Source organism: Tiliqua scincoides, chromosome 3 (genome assembly GCF_035046505.1).
Source record: "Tiliqua scincoides isolate rTilSci1 chromosome 3, rTilSci1.hap2, whole genome shotgun sequence".
Lineage (NCBI taxonomy): Eukaryota > Metazoa > Chordata > Lepidosauria > Squamata > Scincidae > Tiliqua > Tiliqua scincoides.
The window spans coordinates 103,845,751-103,873,252 of NC_089823.1; the positions used below are offsets into that span (position 1 = coordinate 103,845,751).

The 27,502-nt window shown below is 40.5% G+C and overlaps 1 protein-coding gene across 2 annotated transcripts in view; it reads right to left on the reverse strand.

Moving 5' to 3' along the window:
• Positions 1-333: 333 nt before the first annotated feature.
• Positions 334-27,502, reverse strand: part of RBM26 (RNA binding motif protein 26) — a 55,200-nt gene continuing 28,031 nt past the window's right edge. Inside the window, exons 13-22 of one of the 2 annotated variants that reach the window (XM_066620894.1) lie at positions 25,688-25,819; positions 23,125-23,196; positions 19,705-19,830; positions 14,708-14,782; positions 11,741-11,911; positions 10,783-10,887; positions 9,237-9,446; positions 6,679-6,765; positions 4,147-4,260; positions 334-1,145 (exon numbers count right to left, since the gene is read on the reverse strand). In XM_066620894.1, coding sequence (XP_066476991.1) covers positions 1,056-1,145; positions 4,147-4,260; positions 6,679-6,765; positions 9,237-9,446; positions 10,783-10,887; positions 11,741-11,911; positions 14,708-14,782; positions 19,705-19,830; positions 23,125-23,196; positions 25,688-25,819 — 1,182 coding nt within the window. In that variant the 3' untranslated portion in view covers positions 334-1,055. The remainder of the gene's footprint in view (positions 1,146-4,146; positions 4,261-6,678; positions 6,766-9,236; positions 9,447-10,782; positions 10,888-11,740; positions 11,912-14,707; positions 14,783-19,704; positions 19,831-23,124; positions 23,197-25,687; positions 25,820-27,502) is intronic. The other variant, XM_066620895.1, reaches the window with a different exon arrangement.

The window sequence follows — 27,502 nt, forward strand, 5'->3', positions numbered from 1 at the left end:
ACACGACTGGAGCGGATCCCAGAATGTTCACATTCAACTACTGTTGCCTGCCTGTATCTATTAGACAACAATCCATTTTGGAAGAGATTCTTGATTATTTGTACAATTTTAAGTGCTCAATAAATAAGTAATACCTACCGGTTTCTCATTGAGCCTTCACTTGACTGAGAAACAAAGTATTCCTCAGTTTCCCAAATGCAAGAGTAGTCGTCTCATTCCTGGAGCCAGAATTTCCATTGAAAGTCTCAGTTACAACTTCAATGCTTTTTAAAAAATTGTTTATGAAACTGAAGGATAAGACAGTGATTCAGCTCTTTTTTTGAGTATGGGGGGTGGGGGTCACCACTTGGAATGGTCTCATTCTTTTTTTTAAAAAAGTTTCTTTTCTATCATGGGCCATAGTATAACTTCGTTATTGCTTTTTTTTCTTTTCTTTTTTTTTTTGAAGACCATTCCATTTCTTTATTTTTTTAACATCTTAGTGATAAGGAGATATATGCAAAGCAGTCATACACTGTATCATTAAAACTCATACGTAAAATACGTACACAAATCCAACAAAAGGCTACTACATAGTAAAGCCTAAGCATACTACTATGCAATATTATGAATACATAACATTAGAGACTTCAGTTTAGTACTGTTATCTATCATTTCTGAAAACATTCACAAAGATCTTAAATGCAAATTTTCATTCCGTACTTGGAATAAAACAAAAACAATTGTTTGTGTTATAACAACTCTTGGTCATTTTTGTTGTGTGACCAATTCTTCTTTAAATTACAAAGAACCCAAAGAATTCTGTAATGTTTCAGTAGAAGTAATAAAAACATTGCATATGTTCCTAATATGATGTCTTTAGCAATCATTTACAGAAATGTAAATGCAACTCGGTCAATCACTCAAAATACAGGATCAGTCAGCTGCTCAGGTCTATCTGAAATCCAAGTTCACCACTTCCACCTAAACTTCTTGTAGCACAAATATGCCAAAGTACATTAGGAAATGCTAATGTAACACAGGTACAGTTCTAATATTATCAGTGATCAGCTGAATCATCTTCTCCAGGAACGAGATTCATTATCATCATCATCTTCATCATCATCTTGAAGCAATGAGTCATCTACCAAAGATTCTTCCTGAAACTGCAAAGGAAATGCCTCATAAGACACTGCTTAAAAAGCTAGGTGACATCACAACACTGAAAAAAGGAGTGGCTGCACCTAGGCACCTTTCAGATTACAAGTAAATCATCATTGGCACTTGAAAGATTGGTGAAGGTGAAGTAAACCCTATGAAAACATTAACATCTCCAGTCAACAATATCTATTTCATTCTCTAAAGCAGCGATTCCAAAACTGTGGGTCCATGGCCCACCAGTAGGTCATGAGTCAATTTTTAGTGGGTTGCTGTAAGCATACAATAAGCTGGCAATCAAGTGAACACAGAAATCAACACTTTATTTTTGCAAAACAATAACCCCGTCTATGACCTGATTACCATTGTGCAGCATACCTTCAGAATGCACACTATTTTAAAAACTCTTCTTGTAGGAAACTATACTGCAAGTTCTTCACGAACAAGAACACACCCATCTATTAATTCACATTTCTTGTTATGTGGGCTGCAAGCTTTCTGGAAAGGACAGGCCTGAATCTGAATACTTAAGCAATCAGACAAACTTCAGTTGTCCCCTACTGTATGGAAGTACCCATAATCACAAAAAGGAACTTCAACAGATTTAAATAATGTACCCTTTCTGCAATTAACTAGTTCAGAACTAGGGATAATCAATCCTGAAGGAGAAGTTACAAAAGTAATTTTCATAAATGAAATATGCATCTTCTAGAAGGTGCTTATACAAAGGTCAGAGCTAAAGACCGTAAATAACAGAAAATGTCCTGACACTGGAACAGCAACTCTGACAAAATTTATGGTGAAAGCAATGTAGGTTCTTACTCATAATTTCTCTACAGCTGATACATCTAGGACCTGGTGATTACAAATATTCTATTTCAATACTCCTGGGTGCCTGTGCTAGAAGCAGTAGTGAACTTTTCTCCTAGGAAAAGCTGACATTTAAGAAATGCAAAATGCTTGAGGGAACTTTGATTGGAAATCCATTATGTATGGGAATTTATTGAAGAAAAGAGAACTAGTTCAGTAATAGCAGAAGAGAACGTAAATTAATACAACCTGGTTAATCAAACCAGAGAAAGGCCAACACATGTAAAAGAGGAAGTGTGGGTATAAGTAGCTGAGAATCATTTCAAGTATCAGCTAGTAAAATAAATGATTTTGAATATACAGGTTTGTGATAACTATAAGAAATGCTAAATGCACAGCTTCAGAGAAAATGTTGCAATTTCGTTGCAAGAGTATTTCAACACATTCTGGTAAGGGGAAGCTCAAAGTAGACCAAAAGATATTTTATGCTTCCAAAATAAGTAAGGCGAGATCTATGTATCAAAATGCTTCTGCTAAGTCTTGTGTGTGATGTGTTCTCTGTCTGCCCCTCTGTGCCTCTGTATGCCCTTACTTTGTTTTTATTTATTGTCTTTTTGTTATTGTATGTATTGTGGTTTTTTTGTTTAAAGTTTGAAATTGTAAGCCACCTTGGGCATCTGCTCTGGCAGGGAAAAGGTGGGTTTGTGCGTGTGTTTTATAGTCCCTGTCAAGTTACTAACACATGTTAACCTTACTCAGAGCTGCTCTTGCAAGTATAAAAAGGGATAATTCCCAAGCTTCTTGAAAGAGAGGCATGACACAAATACAGTAAATAAATGGCATACAAATGTAGAATATATAGAACAGAAACAAAATACAGGATTAATACTAAATAAAATATTGTAACTGAAGTATTGCTCTGCATCCTGACCTGCAGTGTTCACTCCAGAAGCTAATATAACATCACAGCAGAAATGTAATCCCCAAAATCTTATTTTCAAAATCATGAACCACACAACAGCATGCTGCTTCCCTCTTTCATTAGGATTACTACAAAATGGGCAGGTGGTAGATATGGGAGATAAAGGAGCAGACAATGGTCTTCCTTTCTAAGGGTTTTTGTATTACTACTTAGATGGAAACACAGCATCTGTTCAAGTGCCCTTCTCTATTTCTACTTACTACAAGTAAATCCTGTTGTCCATCATGGAGTGAAGTGGCATATATGGGCTTTCCCATAGGCATCTCTGAGGTGGGTGCCAACCGGTGCACCGCTTACCCGGAGCAGCTTGGTGTTCTGGAAGCTCAGGGGTGATGTAATCACATCACCTTTGACCTTTGGGGCTATTTCATTGCTTCAAATGCAAAAAACCTGCCTCCAGACAGTGACCTTTGGCTCGCTCTGGGTCCAGTTGCTTAGTGTTCTCACTAGCAAGTGGCAAAAACATGATTGTCTGCAAGAAAATAAGACATCTGAGCCTGGAGTGGGTAGAATATCACCAACAGAGGCTCAAGCAGTGCAGTGTCACTCTTCCTGAGGTGGGCCCATACCTGATGGATTCCCCTTGTGATGCTACTGGGCTTCCCAGGCAATCACCAGATCTAGACCTATTTATCTTAGATGCCTGTATCATGTGCCTTCAGATCATGCAACCAGATAATCTTTCCTTCAAAAACTATTTATGAAACTCTCCTACACAGCTCAGGTGGACCGAGCTGGAATCCTCTGAGCAGACTGGATGCAAATATCTACATAAACAACCAACTCAACCAGGGGTTATGCTATTAAGGGTGCAATCCTAACCCCTTATGTCAGTGCTTTCCAGCACTGACATAAGGGCAACGCAGCTCTGAGGTCAGGGAACAAACATTTGCTCACTTTGAGGAGGCCTCCATGAGTGACACCCAACTGCAGGATGCAGCACATATCCCATTGGCACTGCTATGCCAGCGCTGGAAAGCACTGACAAAGGGTTAGGACTGCACCCTAAGACTATTATTGACACTATCTTTTCAATAAATGTGTATAATGACATTTCTGTCATTAAAATTCATTTGAGAGGAAATCAAGTGATACAGACCATACGGATGCAATGAAATAGCAGAAAATCTAGAAGGATGTTAAAAACCAGATACTGTCTACTTTTTGTTTTCTATCCTTTCATTTCTTTCTGAGAAAATAAAGAGACACAAACTTACTTCTTCTTCATCTGGTTCCATCTCCTCAGTTTCCACTATGGACATATTTGTGACTGGTTTGTTCCAAGCCAACTTCAGATCTTGTCCTTTGAATCGAGCTCCAAGAACAGCAGCCTAAACGGAACAATAATATTTTCCATGAACTTTCCTTCAGAAAAAAAAATACGTACTCTATGACCAGCAGCCCAAAGAGAACAGACAATGGGGACACGATCCAAAAAGCTGTGCGATTACCTCTACACATCCAGATCAAAACAACTGTTTCACATATTTGTCTGTGTGTCCAAAGTGGCCTTTGGGCTTGGGTTTCTAGCACAGCTTTTATCATGCCACATGGCAAGTCACATCTGGAACTGAAGGAAGTATTCCAAACCAGTAGGTGGTATGGCATAGGGGTCTGCTGTTCAAAATAAAAAATCTCACTAAGTACACTTAAGGCCTTGTTCACACACTTCAGTAACTCAATGGTTCCCAGACACAAACTGCAAAGCAAGTATAAGCAAGTCTTTCTCTCTGATAACAGAAGCTCAGTAGTGCAGTGTAATGTAGACTTTTGTTTTAAAGAAATGTGAATTTAAGGTTTAATTCAGTTTAAATTCACTGAGATTAAAACTGAATTAAGTATTATGCTTCATTAAATCACTATATACTATTTCACAGAGATTACAAATAAATAAGCTTAGAAGTTTGTTTACATGTTTAAGACGTGTCCATATACCAAGAGTACACAATGAAACAAAAAAAAATGAAATTAAGCCCTGATTTATTTCAAGATGCAGGTAACATGCTGTACAGAGCAATCAATTGTTGCTTAACAGTCCTCTCAATTGTGTTTTGCTTTTGAAATATTTATAATACTTTTTAATCTTCATACATTATTACTAGTACCCAAAACAAGGCACCCTGAAAATGAGCTTATGTTTTAAAAAAATTATACTTAGTGAATGTGGCTTATTCTGTTGAAAAATGTTCCGTTTTCTTCAAAGGCTTGGTAATTGAAATGTTAAAAAAATTTAACCTATGGGATATTCATGCCTTCTTAAGTACCAGATGCATTAAGTGGCTGCTTTGGAAATAGTATGTTCAAATTAAAGTAACATGAACTAGAATAAATCAGCGTTAGCAACATTCCGAAATAACTGCCATGGTCACAAAAGATTTATAGTACAATCTGAAAGTACAGCATAATGTGAAATGTGGAAACAATTACATGTTCAATGACATCTGAACATGAATTGTGTGATATTAAAGTCCCCAGGTATAAATTTTAAATCTGTACATATAAATTTATGATAAATTTTAAAAGATTCCCCGCCTGTTAAAATAGAGCTCAGGAGGTTGAATTTTTTGTCCATGGTCTCATCACAATGTCACACCACTGGAATTTTTTTAAGATACTTATAACGTGACATTTAGGCTCAGAAACAACTCCTAATCTATGAAAAAAAAAATTATTGCAACATAAAAATGCAACATTTTATGACTAGGGAATCCTCCCCTCCCTCCCAAGCTAAAATGTACATGATCATAAAATTTAAACCCTTTTCATTCGAGGTAGTAAAATATTAGCTCCATTCCACTGAAGAAAGCTTTTTACAAAGCTGTTAACTGCTTTTGAGATGAATTTTTACTGCCAATTACTACTTAAATTATATTTGATTTACTAACAAGTAGAAACGTGTAGATTTTTGATTTATGTATATGACTTTTTAAATTTCAAACTTCTAACTTTTGAAACTGCACAAATATATTGCATAATAATTTTATATAAAAAATTGAGACATGCACCAAAACACATCTCTCTCACTATGTATGAAACATTTATCTGTGTTACTCAATTAACTGTCTTCGCATAGGAACTTTTTGTGTACTTGTACCTGTATGTTTCATTTTGAGGATCTTTCAAAATTAAGCAAGTCTCCTGATAACAAAGTAAATTTCTGTTTCACCAATTACCGGTAAAACACTGTTAAAAGTCATGACACTTTCAGAGACTCCAATTTATAATCCTAGCAATTAACAAATAAAAAATATATGGTAAGGAAAACCATACCTTAGCTCTTTCTAAAATTGGTAACTTTCATTATGTACATTTCTAGCTGCTTCTTAGTCTTTAATTAAAATCTGACAGAGAACTAAGCCACAGAAAGCTTCCTTAGTAATTAAAAGCAGAAACATACATACAGAAAGGCCAAACATCTAGGCTCCCATGAAACTACAGAAATGTTGCAAATTATTTTTCAAGATATTGTTACTTGCAAGTATTATTAACAGTATTTAAGAGTAAGTAACCTCCATTAACACCCTTAAATATCTTAATTTACAATACACTGATATGCAGGAGAGATTTCTTCCTACATAATTACTTGTTTCAGCTATTTGATCCGTAGTATTTAAATCAATAATCAAAATTAAATAAAATTGGTGTTGAATCAAGTATGAATGCAACTGCAAGAAACACAGAAGCACAGTTAAAAGCACCTCACCTCCTAATGTGGAAGACAGTTTGAAAAGAAAGAAGAATGTACTTACTGCTTCAGCTTCAGCTCGGGTCTTGAAAGTAATCACTGCATGGAGAGATGAGTCATCTATCTGGCAGTCTTCAATTTCACCATATTGCTTTTTAAGGAGGAGGAAAATAATCAACTAAGTCTGTAACAGTTTGGGATGAACATTACCTAATGACCCCGAACCTATTACAACACTTGTAGGACTATCACCACCCCAAGCAAAGCTCAAAAATGGTCTCGGGTGAAACGGAAGAATATATTGCAAAACCTGTGCAACTTCAGGTATCACAGAAAACAAATCTTTTAACTACCCAAAGGTCACAAACAGACAGCACTTTGATAACATACAGTTTTCTGAATGGCAGCCCAAGAATTTCTTGCACAAATTAGATTTCAAAGTTCACCAGAAACTCTGTTTGATCTAGTACTTTTGATCAAACACAAGGTGGCATTCAAAGGTGCCTCTAAAGGGTTTTGCAAGGCAAGGCTATTTCAGAGGATGGTAAATATATTATATTCCAGAATATTTAGGGTGCTACCAGCAGACACTGTAAAATATGTTGCAATTGCCTCTTGCACGAGCTCATTATCACCTGCACAAACTTAAAAGATAGTCATCCACTAGAAGCTAGATGGAGGACTGCTATCATTAGAATTCCTTCCAGATGTGTTCACAGTAAATGACACTGAATATTAGTTTTCAACATCAGTTTTAGTTCTTAGATCTGGCTAAGGCAGCTCCATGCAACTTATCTGTTGTGAAAACAAATTATGAATAACTAGACATTTTTCAGGGAACACAAGTCGATAAGGCTTCCTTATTATGAGTGTATTATAATTGTAACTGTAATCTTTTGTAATCTACAATACAATTGTAATTGGATGAGTGTAATACATTATGAGTGTATTAGCTCACACTCACATAGATGCACATGTACACCTATGACATACTTCAAACAGCAAGCACACTTTATGGAGAAACGAGGGCATTATCCAAAGAGATTAATGGGCCAATTCTGCATGACCGGTTTTCTACGCAGAAAACACTAATTTTTACTTTCTTTGATCAAGAAAACGGAAAATCTACAAAACCTTGGGTTTTTAGATTGTGGGTTTTTATTATCACTGGTGGGTAATGGTGGGTTTTTATTATCACTGATAATGGCCCTCTAAATGGATTAAGAATTGGTTGAGGCCAGGAAACAGAGAGTGGGTGTCAATGGGCTGTTTTCACAATGGAGAGAGGTGAAAAGTGGTGTGCCCCAGGAATTTGTCCTGGGACCAGTGCTTTTCAGCTTGTTCATAAATGACCTGGAGACAAGGATAAGCCGTGAGTTAGCCAAGTTTGTGGATGACACTAAACTTTTCTGGGTGGTGAAGACCAGAAAGGATTGTGAAGAGCTCCACAAGGATCTCACCAAACTGGGAGAATGGACAGCAAAATGTAGATGTATTTCAATATAAGTAAGTGTAAAATAATGCATACTTGGGGCAAAGAAAAACACAAAACACATATAGGCTGAGCTGTGTGTGACAGCTCAGGAGATAGATCTTGGGGTGCTGGTAGATAGTTCGATGAAAGTGTCAACCCAATATGCAGTGGCAGTGAAGAAGGCCAATTTTAAGGAATCATTAAAAAGGGGATTGAGAATAAAACAGCTAATATCATAATGCCATTGTACAAATCAATGGTACGGCCACACCTGGAATACTGTGTTCAGTTCTGGTCACTGCATCTCAAAAAAGGATCTAGTGGAATTCGAAAAGGTGCAGAAGAGAGCTGGAGCTGCAGCACTTCCCTTATGGGGAAAGGTTACAGCATTTGATGCTCTCCAGTATAGAAAGAGACACCTGAGAGGGGGACATGAGTGAGACATACAAAATTATGCAGGAGATGGATAAGTGGATACAGAGATGCTCTTTTCCCTCTCACACAACACCAGAACAACGGGACATCCACTAAAATTGAGTGTCGGGAGAGTTAGTACAGACAAAGGAAAATATTTCTTTATCCAGCATGCAATTTGTCTGTGGCACTCCTTGCTGCAGGATGTGGTGATGGTGTCTGGCCTAGATGCCTTTAAAAGGGGACTGGATAAATTTCTGAGGGAAAGCTCCATCACAGGTTATAAGGCATGATTGGTATGCACAGTCTAAGATTAGCTGGTCACTCATCATGAGCGCCAGGTAGTTGTTTTTTTCTATCACCCGAACTGGCTGTGGATGGCAGTTTTTTTACTTACCCCAGACTGGCGAGGAAGGGAAGGTGTATTCAGAAGGTTTCAAGTGTTAAAAACTGATCACTTGTGTTTAATGAAGTGGCCCAAGTTAAACTTAAGTGCAGTCTGTTGTCTTTGTTGGGGGTATGCTAGGGTAAAGAGAATGCCAGATGCAGGGAAGTGGCAGCAAGATGCAAGCACACTATGGTCTCATGTGCTCCCTGATGCATCTGGTGGGCTGCTATAAGATACAGGGAACTTGACAAGATGGGCCCTGGGCCTGATCCAGCAGAGCTCTTCTTAAGTTTGTGCCAATCTAGACATGACCTGCTGAAATTATAACAGCAAAACTCCAACATACCGCGAAGTGAGGAAGAAGATCTTCTCGATCGTTCTCTGTAAAAGCAGAGATTTCAAGTGCCCTAGGACGGTGATCCACCACAGCATGAACAGGAACACCTCTTCCTCGCCCCCGTCCTCGAACTCCCCTCCCTCTGCCACGTGACACACCGCGACCTCGTGCATGAACTCCTCTTCCACGACCTGAAGAAAGAATTCCTCGTTTTGCAGCCTAACAAGCAACAAAAATACTCCAATTTATATTGTTCTTTAGAATATTCAAAATGCTTCACATTTATATCTTGTAATTCTTACAACAACCCAATGAGGTCAGTCATTATTATACTGCAGCTGGGCAGGGAAGAGGGGTGAGAGAGAGGCTTGCTTAAGGTTATCTAGTGAATTCATGATAGAGACAAGATATGAAACTGAGACTTTCTGATTCACAGCTCAGTCACTAACATCTCTCTTTAAAACACCTTTGTTAAAAAACTAACAGATGAATCCAAACAATTTCATTCACACTGTGAGCAAAGAGCCCAGAACTCCTTGGCTTCAAAGGCTGCTAAACATTTTAGAATCCTGCATCTATGGGTTGATCTTTTCTCTCCTAATCTACCAACCTTCATTTTATTTTAAATCTGGTTCACACATGCCCCATTTAGGAAATGTTGTGTGCACAATAGAGTAACATGTTCACTCCTGCCAAGTACTGTGACAGATACATGATAGGCAGAATGATATATATAGAAAGACTTCTTTGAAGCTTTAAAACTTATATTCAGCATACCGATTTGCTTCAATGAGATACTTTTCTTATTTTCTAGTTCCTATTCTTCAAGACAGACTACTCAATAACTATTGTTCAAAGTGCTCTTATCTGGTAAGTAAGAAAGGTTTACAGTCCAAGTCTCACTGTACACAGTGGGCTTTCTTCTGAGTAAAATAAACACCATTTGCAAACATCTAACTATTGTATATAAATGTGGTGCCCATAAAACACAACAGGAAAACAAATAAGACTATATTAAGTTTGGACATGGTGAAGTCATTTCCAAAGGGGGGGAAAACAGGAAATAAAGTTAGACTTATCACAGACAAAATTAGAAAATAAGAAAAAGCTAGTAACTTGTTTTAAAGAGACCAAGGCAAATAATTTGGATGAAATATCTTTCTGTTGTATAATTACATAATTCTAGAGTTACCATTAACCCATTGGGGTTAATATAGGATGACTTTCAATGTGCCCAGACTCCTTTAAAACAGTGGATCTCTGAAAAAGGATATTCAATAACAAGCAGCCAGCTCGAAACACCAATAGCACCATCTGTGGGACAAATTTTAAAAATGCATGCTTCTCAAAAAGTAATATCAGATGATGTGCTTTTCACAGAAAGCCTATTCGAAAACAGACAAATAAAGCAATGAGCTTCTAACAGAAGAGATCCAGAATTCTAACAGAAGAGATCCAGTACTATGCAATTCCTACACGATACTGATTAAAACTATACAAACAAAAGGCATATAGAATTATGCAATAAAGACCATAAAAGCTGAAAGATATTTACTTCAAGCTGCAATTCAGTGTACTTTCTTCTTAATTCAGTGACTTCTTCACCAGCCTGCATCTTCTTGTGCAAGTCCAACTCGGTGTCCAGTAATTCTTTCTGCATCTAAGGAGTTAATGAAGCAAATTAATATTCATTTTTTAAGAAGGAACACATGACATTAGTCAGTCCCTACTGGTGAATTTCAAAACTGCAAGTTGAAAGGGGCAGGTCCCAAAGACTAACATTAACCGATCACCAACATGAAGACAGATGACCAGCTGGACAAAAGGGCTTTCCTTTCTAACAGTGGGAAAATAAGGTTCAAGAACTGATTCTGAGCCTGGGGGGGGGGGGGAGAATTAGTAACCAGGAAGATGAAGGAGCGGTCGTTTTTCACAACGCAGCTACCTTCTACACCTCCACACCCTGCAGAAGACAAAATATTGTGGTTGGAACACATGTCAAAATATGGTATGACAAATGTCATGATCCAGTAAACGAAAGTGACTAGCATAGCACAAGGCTTCTTAAACTAGGGCTTCGCAATGCCCCAGCCTGTGGGCCCTGGACTCTGCCCCCTTAAGGGGCAGGGGGAAGGCAGCGATATGATCCCTAGGACGTGATCCCTAAGCCCCCCTCTGCTCCGCAGGATCCAAGGAGCTCGTGCTGGGCTCCGCACCCTACACGAGTGCCTTTACCTTACCACCAACCTTTTGGTCAGCGGTAAGGTGAGTAGCCCCATTGTGGGGCTCCTTACCTTACTCGGGGGAAGGGGTCAAAAGTTCCCTTCTTCCGAGGTGCCTCCTGCGGTAGCCTGGGGCACGCAGGATCCGGCGGCAGCTGTTCTTGGTGCCGCCGAGCCTGGGTGCCCCAGGCAGCTCAAGATTGGGCTGCCCTTTAGCAACTTTAGAGGTTAGAACAAAATTAAAGAAAAAATCAGTTTATAGAGGATTAATAGGTAACAAAATGTGAATACCTGCATCCTGGTTTTTAAGTTTTTCAGTGGAGCACTTGCTGGGGTGGAGACTCCTTTCAATTCATCCTTTAATTTAGTGATGCTGTTAGTCAAAGTTTCTAGAGTTTTCATGATCTCAGCTTTGTCCTCAGACTTCATAGTTTTATTCTTTTCCAGCTTTGAAATTAGCATCTATCAGAATTACAAATATTATTACCAGGCATCCTCTACAAGAGTATTGTTTTTCATGTTCTATTTCTGGTATGTTAAATGCACAGAATTTTTTTTAACATCTGAGTTTCAAAAAAAAAATCCTCCCTTTCCTGATTATGAGGAAAGGCTGCCAAATATTCAAACTAGCAACAACACATTTCCAGTGAAAATAGCTATAATAGGGAGGGACAGGAGTTATGTCCTGTGTAGGCACCACTCTGCCACTATATATGGCAGGGGTCGGCAACCTTAAACACTCAAAGAGCCAATTGGACCCATTTTCCAGAGGAAAAAAAACCTCAGGAGCCACAAAACCCTTTTGACATCTAAAATGAAGATAATACTGCATATATAGTTGTTGTTTTTACCTTTATGCTCTTATAGGTCCCATTTTTATAATGTAGCCCCCCTTGTAGCTTTTAGCTAGTTTTGTCATACATTCTTGTCCTGTGTTTTCAGACGCCTGGTCCTCTGTGGTGTTTTGCCTGATTCCAAGGCCATTCTCTGCCTGGAGAATTATGCCCACTTTAAGCAAATTAGCTCCCCTTCTTTCCTCCAACAAATGACCCTGGTTCTGCCCTGTAGTCCTGCTGGACCCCACCTCCAGGGTAGCTCGTCTGTTCAACCTGCAGAGGTCCTCTCTCCTGCCAGCAGCCTCCCACCACTACAGCAGCCCCTTGGTCCTCAGCAGGTCTAGGGCACAGCAGCCACACACCAAACTCCAGTGTCTCCAGCAGTCCATTAGTCACAAAGTCAGTCAGAGTATCCAGGGCAAAGTCAATAAGCCAAGTCACAGTCCAAGATCAGATTCCAAAGTAAGTCAGTCAAATCAGTCAGAGTATCCAAGTCAAAGTCAATAAGCCCAGTCACATCACGTCTCCTCTGCAACCTGCACTCCTTCTCCAACCCACACCCCCTTCCTCAGGTGCCCGTTATATCCCTGACAGCCCTATTGCCTTCAAGTGGCTGCAGCTGTGCAGCACACTCTGCTGGATGCCCAGACCTTACCCTTAAAGGGGCCACTGCTGACACCACATCTACCTCCTCACCAGATCTTCCAGGATTCCAATACATATGGTGATTATGACATCTGCTTATCTTACATGGATACTAAAGAACTCCCCCCACCTTCCAGAGGCACCCTCCTGGGAGGAAAAAAGGACACAGACTCCAGAGGTGGGGAAGAGAAGAAGGGGGGGGCAACCACAGGCCAGCTTCTGCCCTGCCTGCCTGCCCTCCCTCAGGCTGCAACCCTCTCCACACTATCCTGGGAGTAAGTCCCATTGGCTACAATGGGACTTCTGAGCAGACAAGTTGGTTGGAGCTCTCAGGTTGCAGTCCTGAGTACTTGTCAGTAGACCTGCATAGGAGGGGGCTGAGGCTTCAGCCCTCCACACCTTCCTGGGAGGAAGCCTCACTGACTACAGCGGGGCTTACTTGTGAGTAGACCTGCACAGGAGGAGGCTAAGGCTACAGCCCTGCACACCTTCCTGGGAGTAGCCCAGGGACTACATTGGGGCTTACTCTTGAACAGACCTGCGCTGGCTCCCACTCACCCGTCCTTGCGCTTGGCCTTGAGCAGGCTTCAAGGCTGCCATCCCAGGCACGCTTTCCTGGGAGTAAGCTTCATCTGCTGTAATGGGGCTTACTACTGAGTAGACACACAGGATGTCTCCTTGCACTGAGTGGGGACCTGCTCAAGGAAAGGCAGGCTGCAAGGGCTTGCAATGGCTGAGGAGGAGGGCAGCTCAGGACTGGCTGGTGATCAGCCAGTGAAGGGCCCTGAGCCATTCCAACAGAAAAAGCCAGGAGCCTGCTGGATGCTGATTGGTTGAGCCTGCTGGAGAGTTGGGAAAGGGAAAAACAGGGACCTTAAGCCTGCAGAGTGGGCAAAATTGAAAAGGGAAACCAATGCGGGGCAGGTGGGGGTGAAGGGAGAGGAGGGCAGTGAGCTCAGGGGGCAGAGGGAAGCAGCCTGCACTCCCAACACAGGTGCCTCCTGTTAACCCCTTTGCCACTTTCACCGGGTGGAGCCGCAGCAGACAGCTGAAAGAGCCACATGCGGCTCTAGAGCCGCAGGTTGCCGACCCCTGATATATGGTATACTCAAAGATGGATCTATAACTGTCTTTTAGAAAATCCAACCATTTGTTTTTAGAAGGTTTCTACAAACTTTGAAAATTGTGGTCTCTTATTTGTGGAAACACCTGGAAAAAAGGGCTAGGGGACTCCTGGAAAAGCACAGCAGTGTCACATGGCCTTGACCTACATTTGTAGCACCTGTCGCTATAACCTAAATTGGTGAGATCATTTACTTCTAATTTGTAATATCAGAATTACAATTCTTAAGTCAAGGCCAGGCCAGTACTGCATTTGTACTAGCAGTACAAATAAGACCATAAAAATCATTGTGAGAAATGATGCCAGTGTCTTGAAAGTAAGAATTAAAATTGGTAACACTACTCAATGTTGTCATTCTCCTCATGTAAAAGACTACTAACAAATACCCAGGATATCTGGACATTTCTATTGCTACTATCTCTTAACAACAGTGTGCTATAAAAATTCAACTAGTTAACTCAGAAAAGAAACCAACATACTTAAATTTTATAAGATTCCCATGAGTACTGAAAATACACAAGAGCGTTATTTTCTTACATGAAACTCAACAGCTTTCATAATTTTAACTGTGACATAACCAGTACTGTACCTTACAAGCACATCAGCGTTAGATGCTTTTCAACAGTGGTCCAATCATAGAAATATATATATTACCTTTTGTGTTTCAATGTGCTTTTCTAAGATTTCTTGCTTTTTTTTCCTTACATCTTGCTGAAGTCTTAGTGCCTCCTGGAGGAATAAGAAATGGATTAGCATCTTAACAGGAAAAAAATGATAAACTCTGCTAAGCACAGCCAGCAGCTACCTATATTTGGCCCTTGTCATCTGCGGGTTTGATATCCACAGATTTGACTCACTATGGGTGCCGACCCCATGACTGAGAGGCCTCAGATCACCTTTCAGATGTGGCTGGAAACTGTTGTAGTCACATCTGAAAGTTCTTTTGAGGACTTTCTGAGGACCCTAGTATCTGCAGAGATCGGTATCTACAGGGGTCCTGGAACAGATCCCTTGTGGATACCGAGGGCCCACTGTACACAGAGCTCACTTCTGTGTTTGCTCCTCTTTGGAAAACTCATTATTATGCATAATGAACCATAATATGGAAAGGATGATGGATCTAAAGGTCACTCAAACTGGACACACAAAATTTCCAAAGTATTAGCACCCTCCGAAAAAAATATATTGTAATATGCAGCAGTTCAGAATGCTTTCTTAGACCATCTCAACTGAATAATTCTACATGTTTTTTTCCTTCCACATCCATTTGTTTCTACCTAATTGTCTGTTAATAAGATTAACCCTGAATGGTAATGGGTAGCAGCCTGAATTGCCTCATGTTGACATAAGATAAATTCTTATTTGTCAAAGCTGTAATTGAACATTCTTATATGTTTAAGAATAAAAAAAGAATTAAACAGAAATATTTCAATTTTGAAACTGAACCATCAATTTACCTGAAAAGTAGCAAGAATAGAAATCATGAAGAAAGTATGTTATATATCACATAAAAAACCACCCACTACTCTAAAACTTAACATATCATTAGGTGAACAAATATTACCATTACTTTTATGAAGCCTTCTCATACAGCTATTCTTTTACTCCATCTACTCAACATTCTCTTTCTTAGAAAACTGAACTGTCTGCAGCACCATGGCTCTAAAGGCCAGACAAGCAACTTCCTAAAGTTATCTGGAAAAGGGAAAGAACTGCACACAGCAGCACCATAATTTGATTTTATTATCCAGTTTAAGGAAATGTGGCTGACTTGAACTTTGTAGCTATTTTAACATGAACGACATGCTAGGAAACTAGACACTTTATTATTTGTTCCCAGAAACATTAACAGTGAAAACCTGCTACAAGATGTAATACAGACAGCTGCTAAACATAGGTTAACACGAATCACTGTCTCCTGACAATGAAACATGAATATTTGATCTCTGAGAATGATCAATCTAACCTTTAGATACATTCATGTTTCACTGTTAAATGGAAGAAAATTATGTTTGTCTATTATATATTCTTATGAAAATGTGATGCAGCAAGAAGATCCTCCCAAACTATTTTATGTATTAACTGAGCATTTTAATGTTTTGCCTTTGATTATCCATAAAAACAATGTGGCAAGTATGAAATTCCCAAATGATTATGCAAACCCTTTACAATAAACTAAATAATATAAAAATTATAAAGAATCAAACTTGTGTTTTGGAATTGGGTGAATATGAACCCATTTTTTAAAGAAAAGATCCACAGAAAGTTATATAGCACTGCATAGCTTCAAGAAAAAGGTTTCTAGATTGTCAGTAACTCATCATACGTATTAGTCTATTTAGCATCAGCTATGCAAGTCTCTCTCTGCAAGTGGAACCAGATGATCCAGTACAAATAGGGAAGTATAAATGTCCATTATACTCATCCAAATCAATATTCTTGGAGCCTAAAGCATGTAGTTCAAGAGCTGCTATAGGTGTATTACTAAATCCTCACACATCAGTCTAAAACAGTGCTTCCCAAACTACTACAAGGAGTTGGGAGGTCTGTAAGTGTGTGCAGTAGAGAGGCTATGGCAGCAGTGCAGTTCCCAGGATCACACTGCCGCGGGGGGGGGGGGGGGGTTCAACTTATCTGAGGGAGTGCCAACCTCTGAGGGGTACAGGGAGCCCTGCAGGGGCATGCATTTTAGCATACCTTGGCACTGGAATGGATCATTTTTCATTGTCCAGCAGTATAGCAAATTCAACATTAGAACATGGACAATTATTTTGTAAATGTTTTAGACCAGTGGTTCCCAAACTGGTGGGTCATGACACCCACCAACCAGGGAAGTGTTCCTGTTCCTTTCAGGGGTGAGGAGGGAAGGCAGCAATGTAATCCCCACAATCTGCTGCTGCCAGGGGAGGGGGTTTTTAAACTTACCTAAGGGGGTGCCAGCCTTCAGGGGGCGTGGGGAACCCTGAAGGTACCTCTGTAGGACTCCCCAAATCTCCAAAACAGTAAAAATAAAAAAGTGATCGAAAACCACTTCCAGCCTTCTATCAAAACCTGAAAGTGGGTTTCAATCTTTTTTTTTTTTAATTGTTTTGAAGGCTTGGAGAGTCCTACAGAGGCACCTGCAGGGTTCCCCACGCCCCCTGAAGGCTGGCACCCCCTTAGGTAAGTTTAAAAACCCCCTCCCCTGGCAGCAGCAGATTGTGGGGATTACATTCCAGTGCCAAGGTATGCTGAAATGATTCATGTGAACTTCCTAGAAAGACTTAACCCCAAGAAGTTCACAGCATTGATCATCATGCCAATTTACGTGAGTTTGTCTCACATCTCTGAAATTTTTACCCCAATGAAAAGATCAGCTTGGACCTTCTGAAGGAGTTAATCCACAGATACATTTCATGCAATAGAAGCAAAAATTCAACAAAATGACAGAATGCTACACATGAGAATCTACCTGCAGAAGTTGAATTTTCAGCTAGACCTTCCCTGTATCATCTCAGGCTATCCAAGAAATCTACTAATCTAGAAAGAATTTTGCAGAAACTTTACTTGCACACTGAGAAGTTTTCACTGGATGAAAAATGCTACAGAAATGGCACTCCGAAAAGTAACATGTGCTACGGAAATATAAAGGGCTGCAATACCTTACAGAGTTTTAGTTGCCCAAGGCAATTCAGGGGAACAATATGCAATAGCAGTGCTGGCTATTGTAAAACTACAACAGTGCCTCATTCTCATTAGAATCAGGTGAAAATGGAAATAGCTTAATCTCCAAGAATAATGCAGAAATGCAAGAAGCTCTGAGAAACATAGCATCTGCTCAAGGCAGAGAATCTTAGAAAAATGGGTTTTCAGGATCCTAAGACCACATTCTTTGAAAATAAAAGGCAGAGGGAGTATGGTCAAATCTGCAAAACAAAGTAATGTACCGATAGAAAGGATATGAGAACTAGCTCTCCATGTCATGTTAAAAACAAAAGGCAAGTTCAAAATTTTGACAGCTGTCAAAGCAGCACTAAGCCTGTACTTCTCTAGCATGACAAAATGAAGACTCTTTAAATCTGTCCTGAGATATAAGAGAACTATACCAATATTAGTCTTGTTACTGAAATATAAATTATTTACAAGTTATATACTTTTACTGACACCAAATAGTTTATTTAAAATTAACTTAATTTGTACAAGATTTTCATATATTTCTAGCTCAATGAAGTTATTGACCAGGGACCATCCTCTGTTCTGACCACAGAAATAGAAGTTAAAGTTATGCATCAAGATGGGATCAAAAAAGTCCCCCAAGGACTATCGTTGTACGATTAGAAGGATTCCACAGACCGTGTACTCCATCTGAAAGTAACTTCCTCACTTCTTGGAACTATCCTTGGTGTAAAGGTTATACCTGCCTTTTGGAGCTATTCATGGTTAGCAAATCGCAGTCCACAAGCCTTTTCCTAATTAAAAGTAGCAGACCAACCAAGGATAGCAAAAGTCCCAGTGACAATATAATAATGATGCACCAAAAAATGAAGGGAAGAATGTGTGCAAGAGGGACAGAAGGAAAGAGTTGTGATACCGCAGTTGCTCCCAGCATCCTTTACAGCAGCAATCTCCAAAGTGGAGACCGCCATGGACCGGTAAAGATGACCCCAGCACAGACGGAGCTTACCATTCCACCTGGGGGCCTCTCTTTCATGCCACAGATCTCCCTGATGTTCATGCTGGCCAGCTGCCACCACGGTCTGTCACGCCAGCAGACTCTGTGCCTGGATTTCTGGGCATGTGTGGCTGGCCAGCATGAAGGTCGGGGGGGGGGGGGTGATCTGCAGTGTGACAGAGGCCCCAGGCTGAACAGTAAGCTCTGTGCACAAGGGAAAGGATTGTGGTGGGTGCCAGTTCCGGCCTGTGGGCCGGGTTTGACCCCTGCTGCTTTATAGGGAGCATTATATCTGCACTGGGCCTAAGGCACTGCAAAGTATCCATCATTCAATATGTAGCCTGGGGAAAGGCGGTACAAAAAGCTTCTAAATATAATCACAACTGTGGTTAATATTCTATGTAATCTACAGCTAGTGATCAAAGTGCTACCCAACAAGCATTCATTGCCATATAGCCCTAGAAGTCAATACAGTCTTCAAAAACATAGTTCTCTATGTTGGATAACAAGGGAAGAATTACTTATCCTAAGTAGTATCTCTGAAAGCAATTCCACAATTTGCTTGTTCTCTATGGGCTATATTCTAAAACGTGCATGCAGAAACCAGGTGGCATTTTGGGCTGTGTGCTTAAGCAAGTGCATTCAGAAGAAGACTGCACAGAAATGAGGTAGCAGTAATTGCGTAACTTGTTGTGCAAGATGTTATACAAGTGCAAATCCAACTCAAAATTCCATTCAGATTTCTGTGTGCAAGACCCTTGCCCTATCACTTCTGTGTGCACAAGTCCCTTATGCTTAATGTAGGATACAATTCTATCTGTACAATAAAAAAAATCTCAAACTGAAATGATTAAATTATTCTTAGAACCAGAAACAAGGATTCTGGCAAAGATAAGTCAGCTTTTTGAAGTACAAACAATCATGAAAAATACGTACCAGACGGAACAAATATCTAGATCAGTTACTGCTGCTTTATAAAGAAGCATAATTAAAGTTTTACCTGTTTTTTCTTCTGTACTTCACTAGAGTCTAGCATGGAAGCGTTAACAGGCAATGTTTTCTGAGCTGCCTTCAAAGCAGCTGGATTATACACTGTTTTTGTCAAGCCAGTAGAAGTAGACAACACCTAGAAGAAAACCATTTGATTTTGCTAGTAAGCTGACTTTTTAAATAATTGATTCATAGTATATCATTCCAAGACAGATGCTTGTTGCTGTGATTGTGAAGACAGCAAGGACAGAAACATCTGAAGTAAGAGACTTAAAAGTCCAAGTTAAACACAGGTTTACGCCAACTCTAAAGTCAATGTTCCATAAAATATTATATATAGCTTGGAGAATAACTACATAAGCTGGAGCTTTATCAATGGACTATGTTCAGGGTTGCGTCTGACGATTTTCATGCTAAAGAAAAAGCCAGCAGGTACAAACTGTTGTCAGCCAATGCTGAAGCCTGGGGTTTCCCATCCCTCACATCTTCGGTTGAACAACGTAAGTGCTGACAAATAGTGTTGTTTACGAAGTCAGAGAACTCTATAGCGGGAACATACCTACTCAACTAGACCAATTCCTAACTGCAACAGTAGATGCTTAATAATATTTCTATATATTCTAATAATATGCACTTGGTCTATGACTATCAAGATAATAGCAAGCCATCAGAGCTCATATAAGTACAACCATATCAGTTACATAAAATAAGGAACATAGGTGGCTTAAACATCAGCAAAAATAGATGGCTAAAACAAGCAACCTGTGTGACATGTAACATGGCAAAACTCCTACAATGTTACTAGCAAAAATGACTCGGGGAGATATTCCTTCCTACCCTGGAACACAATGAACTGTACAAGTGTTTATATATTTGTCACCCGCTGTACCATTTTGAATGGTCCACCTACTGGAAATACTACCTGAAGTAACTAGCAATGATGGCATCACCAGCTATGTCTGGATTGGGAGACTAGATGCAATGCGACAAACACCAGTAAGAGGGTCCAAGTGGATGGGAGCGCTTTCACAAGTGCACCAGAAGTGCCTAGTTGAGCTTCAGTGTGTGAACTGAGTCTCCTCCTGCTATTTGTCATGTTACATTGCTGGACTTGCTGTCAGGTGGCGGGGGCCTGGAGGTCCTGCACATACACCAGACACCACCTCAAATACCACAAGTGGTACAGTAAGCGTACCACTGGTTGAGAAACACTGTGTTGAACCAAAGCGTGCAAACAGGCAACTCACAGCCCCGTCCCACACAACTTTCAGCCCCATTCTAGGCATGTTTACTCAGAAATAAGCCTCATTATAATCAATGGGCTTAATCCCATGTAAGCATGGGATTGCAGCCTTAGATTTGCTTTTGCCTAAACTTTCCTAGAAAATTGTAGCACTATAGCTAAGGGGTATCCGTTTTCATTCAAGAAAATTTACTATAAGGCTAGAAAGTCTTCCATGCATAAACACAAGGTTCCCCAGAGTAGGTTCCCCAAAATAGGCTGTTAGTAAAGAAAAAAACACACACAAACACACACAAAGGCATTCTTCATAAAGTTCTCAAATGCTCAAAAATTTTGCTACCAATATGATAAAATTTTTTATGATATATAAAAAACTATATATTTTATAGGTAACTAACATGGGTCAGGTTTCAAGAACTTTTAGCAATCCCAAGTACTTCGAGATGCCCAGTAAGGTATTTTTTTTACTTTTCCTCTGAATTGCAGATTTCCATGCCATAATATAGACTACTTTGCAAGTTTCTCTGGGTTTTCAAGAGACATTTCCTATGCAGTGTCAATAACTACTCTTCAAGAACCACAGTTCAAGTAACAGAGCACAAGTAGAAGGCCTCAGGTTCAATCTACTCACATCTACAGCTAGGGATCAGAAAGACCCTTCTGACCCCCTAGCAAGGCGCTGCCAGCCATTATAGACAATGCTGATATAGATGGACCAAAGGTCTGACTCAGGACAAAGCATGTGTAGATATTCATATAGCAAACATTAGAATATTCTTTTTTTTATCTATAATCGATCATGATCATGTGTTCTGTCTGCTGTGTGCAGGCATGTGGCAACCATGGAAACAAGGTTAAAACTTCAATTCATTAAATTTTTCCAGCTTTACTTTGAGGGAAAATTAAGTCTGCAAAATGAACTGACTCCTAAAGAGCATTGGCCTCCTTCAGAAACCTAACACTGTCCCCTCCTCCCCATTCAAAAGGTGAAAAGCGGAATACTGAAGGGAAACTGATAGTAAAAGACAATTATGATGAGTTACTCAGTCTCAAACAACAGGATTCAGAATTCAAAAAATGAGATTATCTGGTACTGTATGTAATCATCTAGGGAAGTAACTTTAACAAAGCAAGAAAATTGTTTTAAAGTGTGTGTGTGCACAAGAGAGAGAGAGGGGGAGAGAATGAGGTGGCATACTGAAATTGTGAGCTAACAGGAGTGCTTTTGTTGTTTGTTAAAGTAGGCAAACTTTTTAAAGTACTCCACAACAGCCACAAGAAATGCATTCTGGGCTATTGAAACCTATTCTTCAGTACAAACATAAGGCATCAATTTAAAGGTTAATTTTATCCACTACTATATTGATTCTCTTCACACCTAAACAATACCTTCAGCCATAGCACTGTGGACACTATCACTGAAGTCAAATGACCCTGAGACACTTCATGTATACTGATCCAACAAGATAAAAAAGTTAAGACTATAGTCAAAGGTCAACATCAGGTGAACTATCAGGACCCACTCCAGCCAGTATCTATCCCCCACTTTCTGCCATGCAATTTCACTATGTAGAACAAAATAGGTCTAGACAGGATATGTGCTGCTCTGGGATCACTAACACCCCAGCCCTGAGGGAGGTAAGTCACATATGCAAGAGTGGAGTATCACCACAAACAAAATGCAGCATAGTCTATCCCTTGCCAAGAGCCTCTATGATTTCATGGAAAGGGGCAGCACAATTCCAACTGTCAATACTTTAGTCCAAATATGCATCATGTGATTTGTTTCTTACTATATAAGTGCACATAGGATTAAAATGCCACTTGCATAATCCACTTTAGACAACCCACTTCTGACATTCAGTTGTGGGTCATAACCCGTCAGCTGAAGATCAAAGGCCCAGAGCAGGGTTTCCAAACTGCAGACCGCTTGCATAGCAACGTTACCCATCCGGGCGCGACACAGCAAGGGCAAAGTCCTGCACTGCAGCCTCTCATTTTGCAGCTGATCTCAGAACCTCATGCCGGGCAGACAATTCTGTTGCCCATTGCCTCAGCAGGCTTTGAGCCCTGATTTCTGGGTGGAAGCAACTGATTTCTCACACGGTTGTGAGAAGACTGGCTGCAAAATGTAGAAGCTGCAGCACAGAACTGAAAGCCTTTGCCCCCGAACCACATTTTTCTTACCTTTTCAGTAGTGGAAGTAGGTGGTTTCGGCACAAACCCCAGTCTTTCCTTCACAGATAGTTTTGTTACACTCTAGGAAAAACCAGGATAATTAAATATTTGTAATTCAACATTTTTAAACTAAGCACTTGCATTTCCTCTTCCACTTTAAATATTTCAAAAAGAAGTTATGCAAAGCCAGTACTGAAGCATTTGAACTTTCAAGATGCTCTAAAATAACTTGAGTGGGCAGGCTGGTAGCTGGCCTGATCTGAAGAGAGCACAGCAATGCAGCTGCCACAGCGTCCTGCAGGACGCAAGAGCAAGAGGCAGTGCTTGCAACAGAACAGAACAAGAAAGACCAACTCATATAGTTATGGGTAGGCATTCCTTAATTAGATGCAGTAAGGATCAGAAGCTCCACTGCTGTGGTAAGACCTGCTTGTTCGGTCAGCAAGGAGGGCAGCAAGTAGTAGTTAAATCACCATCCCTACTGCATATAATCTCCAGACAGCATGACTTTCAGATTTTCCTAGATGAATGCTGGATTGGAATGTCCTATGCTCTTAGAGGCTCAAATAGGCTACTACTCGTATTTCTGGAGTCATTGAAGTAATAAAGCTTCTTATCCCACACCCCTGACCAAAACAAAATATGTCAGTAGTGACAACAGTCATACAAGGGTAATATCCCCCTCAAAGTGGCTACAGGATCAGGATCCCATGGCCAATTATGGCCCTGGTAGAAATTCTTTCCTGGACTTGCCAAACAATAAAGTGTTCAGTCTATAATGATCCACCATGGCACCAAAGGTCAGAATTCAGGGCAGGCAACCAGCATGTAGTGTGGACTGCAGTGGAAAGAGGAAGAAGTTGGAAGTTGAACAGTTCAGGTATTTGAGCTAAGGGCCGCACACAAGACTTCAAAAGAATCAACACAAGGAAATTTTGTCCAATCCACCACCCCCTTAGTTACATTTAATGCATCAAAACATTTTAAAGGTAACTTTGCAATTTCTTATTTGCCTTGTCATAACAAGTGTCAGAGTAAGCACCTACGGCAAACTCCCCTTACCAAAATAAGACACTATATGTTCTGAACATGTGACTTTTCACCATCTAGAGTCCAACAAAGGAGACTCTCCCCTACTGTAGAATTCAACCCATCTCAAAATAAAAACAGCCTCCTAATTATCTATATTCGGGGTCTCCAAACTGGAGACCACTATGCGCTGGGAAAGGCTTCCCCAGCACTTAGTGCCACTTCTGTTCAAGGTGCTGATCTCACCTGATCTGTGCCCTGGTATGCTGCATTTGCTCAGAAATCCAGGCGCAATGGCGCTGGGCTGACAGAACTTGGAAGCAGCTGGCAGGAGCATAGTTCGGGGGAGATCGGCACCACGAACAGGAGGCTCCCCGAGGAACAGTGGTGTTCATGAGGGGGAGAGATTTGGCAGGGTGCCGAATCTGGCCCATGAGTCAGAGTCTAGAGAGCCCTGGTCTATACCCCTAGAATCACCACTATCAAGAACATACCCTTGATATAATGTGTAATGAAGCAATGCTTCAGAAGTCATACCGGCGATTTACATAAATACAACAGCATCTTTCACTTATAATGTAACCAACGTTCAATACTGCAAAGGTCAAGATGGATAGGGTTATTTTAGGTGGGCTCAAGAGTTTGTGACGGACATATCCTGGAGAGTAAGAGAGAAGTAGTCTTCTTTCTAATGACCAACAACCTCAATTCATGTGATTTATCTATTTTAACACACCTGTCACTACAACGCTCTATTTATGCAACTCAAAAACAGAGGGGGGGAAATGAGATTGTTTAACAATGTTGTTCAATATCACCATTACATAAAGGGTTCCCTTTGATACCTTCCAGCATCCCTTAATGTCTTGCAACCTTAAACTGCATGGCAAAGCAATTACAAGTCAGTGAGTTGACAAAACTGTCAGAAACCATAAGGTTTGCTTTATTCAGAAGGAATACATACACTTTAACATACTATAATATGCCCTACTCTAGGGCTGGGGATAAGAATAGGCCCTCAGTTTGGCTGTACTTGTCGTAAGAGGCGACTAAACAGCCACCGGGTGGATGGGACTTGTCAGCCTGGGAAGGCAGGTCATCTGAGAGAAGGAAAACTCTGATCCCAAACCTCCACTGCCTTGTGGCTACATCCAGTTATGGAAAAGGCTTCAGGAGTTAACCTCGAGGCAAAATCCAGAGCCGGAGTCCCTGAGGCAGTTCATGGCTGAACACAGTCACGTTCTGGCAACTCCTGCGACGCCGCTGGAACCAACCATATTGGCCTCTGCCTTTCCATTGGACCATTTCAGCGACTTGGAGAGGGGGGATTTGCTGCATGGGTAACAGCCTATCCTCCATACCTACTTTACCCAGGCTTCGCACACTGGAGAGGATACTGTTCCAGAACCACCATTCAGAGCGTGACACCATGGTCTTCCGAGACTGAAGGATGCCAACATTAGGCATATTTGCAAAAACTATACTCTCTAATGCCTAGCTGCAGGTGGGGAGATGCAGTGCCAAGGTGAGAGATGCCTGTTACCTGAACAGCTTCTGTACTGGCACTCTGCGCTTCTGGAGGCTCGATGTTACTGGCAGGTACCGGACCTAAGCGTTCCTTGACTGACTGCTTCACAACAGGTAGAATGGGTTGCTGGGCTAAAGGCTGTATTACCTTAAGAAGAAAATAAGGTATTAATGCACTTCAATGAACATTTCTACCACAAGATCAAATTACTACACACTTCAGTATAAAGGTACATTCGGGTACCCTCACAAAGTTCTCAAGCTGAAAGTATCCATTGGATTGCCAGAACAAACAGCTAAGGATCAAATACTTTTAGATCTTTTTTTTAATTTCCAGTGTTGTTATTTAGGACTGTAGTTTTATAAAGGCTACTTGAGTTTAAAATCAGATTACTTCAGAATTAGGAGTTTCAAGTCTAAGCAGTTAAGCTAGATTACAATAAGTGTAAACAAATACAATTCTACTCTATTCCAACATTATCTGGACTGCAATCCTATATATACTTTCCTGGCTATAGTCCCAGTTAACTCAAAGAGACTTATTTCTGAGCAGACATGCATTTTAGAGTCTAGCTTCTAACAGTATCTAAACTCAGAACATCCCAAATTTCTGAACTCCATTCATGCGATGTTGATACTTTAGAAAACCTCAGATCTACAGAAAAAGATTCATGTTTAAAGGTAGGTTTTGATACAGACTGGAAACTACAAGAATAAAGCAGACACACATCGTAATATTCATGCTAGGTATGTACTGCAATACTGTCAATGGGATGCACTTTGGATCTGTGCCCAAAAACGTTTCCCACTGAAAGTAACAGAGTGTGGATATATTTATACATTCAAGTGCATATTCAATTTATAATTGAATTCAATTTTAATTGAATATGGATTTTCCTTCATTAAATCAGGGCATTCAATTTTGTTGCCCTTTCTGATCTCACTTTTAATTGGTTCACTATCAGCTCCATGGAAATCCAGTCTGTTACCTGAATAGGCTCAAGTAGCAAGGCCTAGTCATTCACTTCAAAGGATGCAGCGTAGCTTCACAAATACCCCAGCAGATTACAGGCACTATACTTCACATGTTCTACGAAACCTTATCTTAACGTTTCCTATCTCTAGTTAACTTGTACACTTTGGGAAAGTAGGATGAGTAACAGTCCGCCAGCCTTCCATCAACCGTAGGAGCACTGGAGGCAACCCGCATTGCAGGTGAACCTAACCCCAAAAGCCCCCAAGCCAACCAAGAGACGGATCAGCTCAGGGGCGCCCAAGGGGCACACCACCTCTCCACACTAGCAATGACCACACAGACCACCCACAGAGGATCCTCTGGACCCAGGATCCATGACCGGAGGCTGCCATAAGGCTGGTCTGGCACAGCTGGCCATGCAAGACGAGACCAGGCACATCCTACTCTCTAGCCTTGGACTTAATGACTTATGGACTCTAAACCCACTACTTGTAACCACCTGAAATGGACTTGCATACTATGCCTGAATTCTCTGTGCTTGTGATCACCCATATCTTTTCACTGTATGCAACCATGTTTCAGGACCAGATATTTGCTAATCGGTTATTTTTGTTTGTAAATGCAAAACAACCTCTAATAAAAAGTTAATCTGTAAACTGTTTATACCTAAACAACCTTCCTTGCCAGCTCTGACACAGCTTGTACCACTGGGGAGCAGGAACAACTGGCAAGGGCAGCCATCTCCATGACACCAGTACCAAGTTTCTGAAATTATCCTCTTGAAACCGATAAGTACCACGTATGTACTTTTTGTACTGTTTTTTTTAAAATATCTGTTGTTCTCACAAAGTGCTT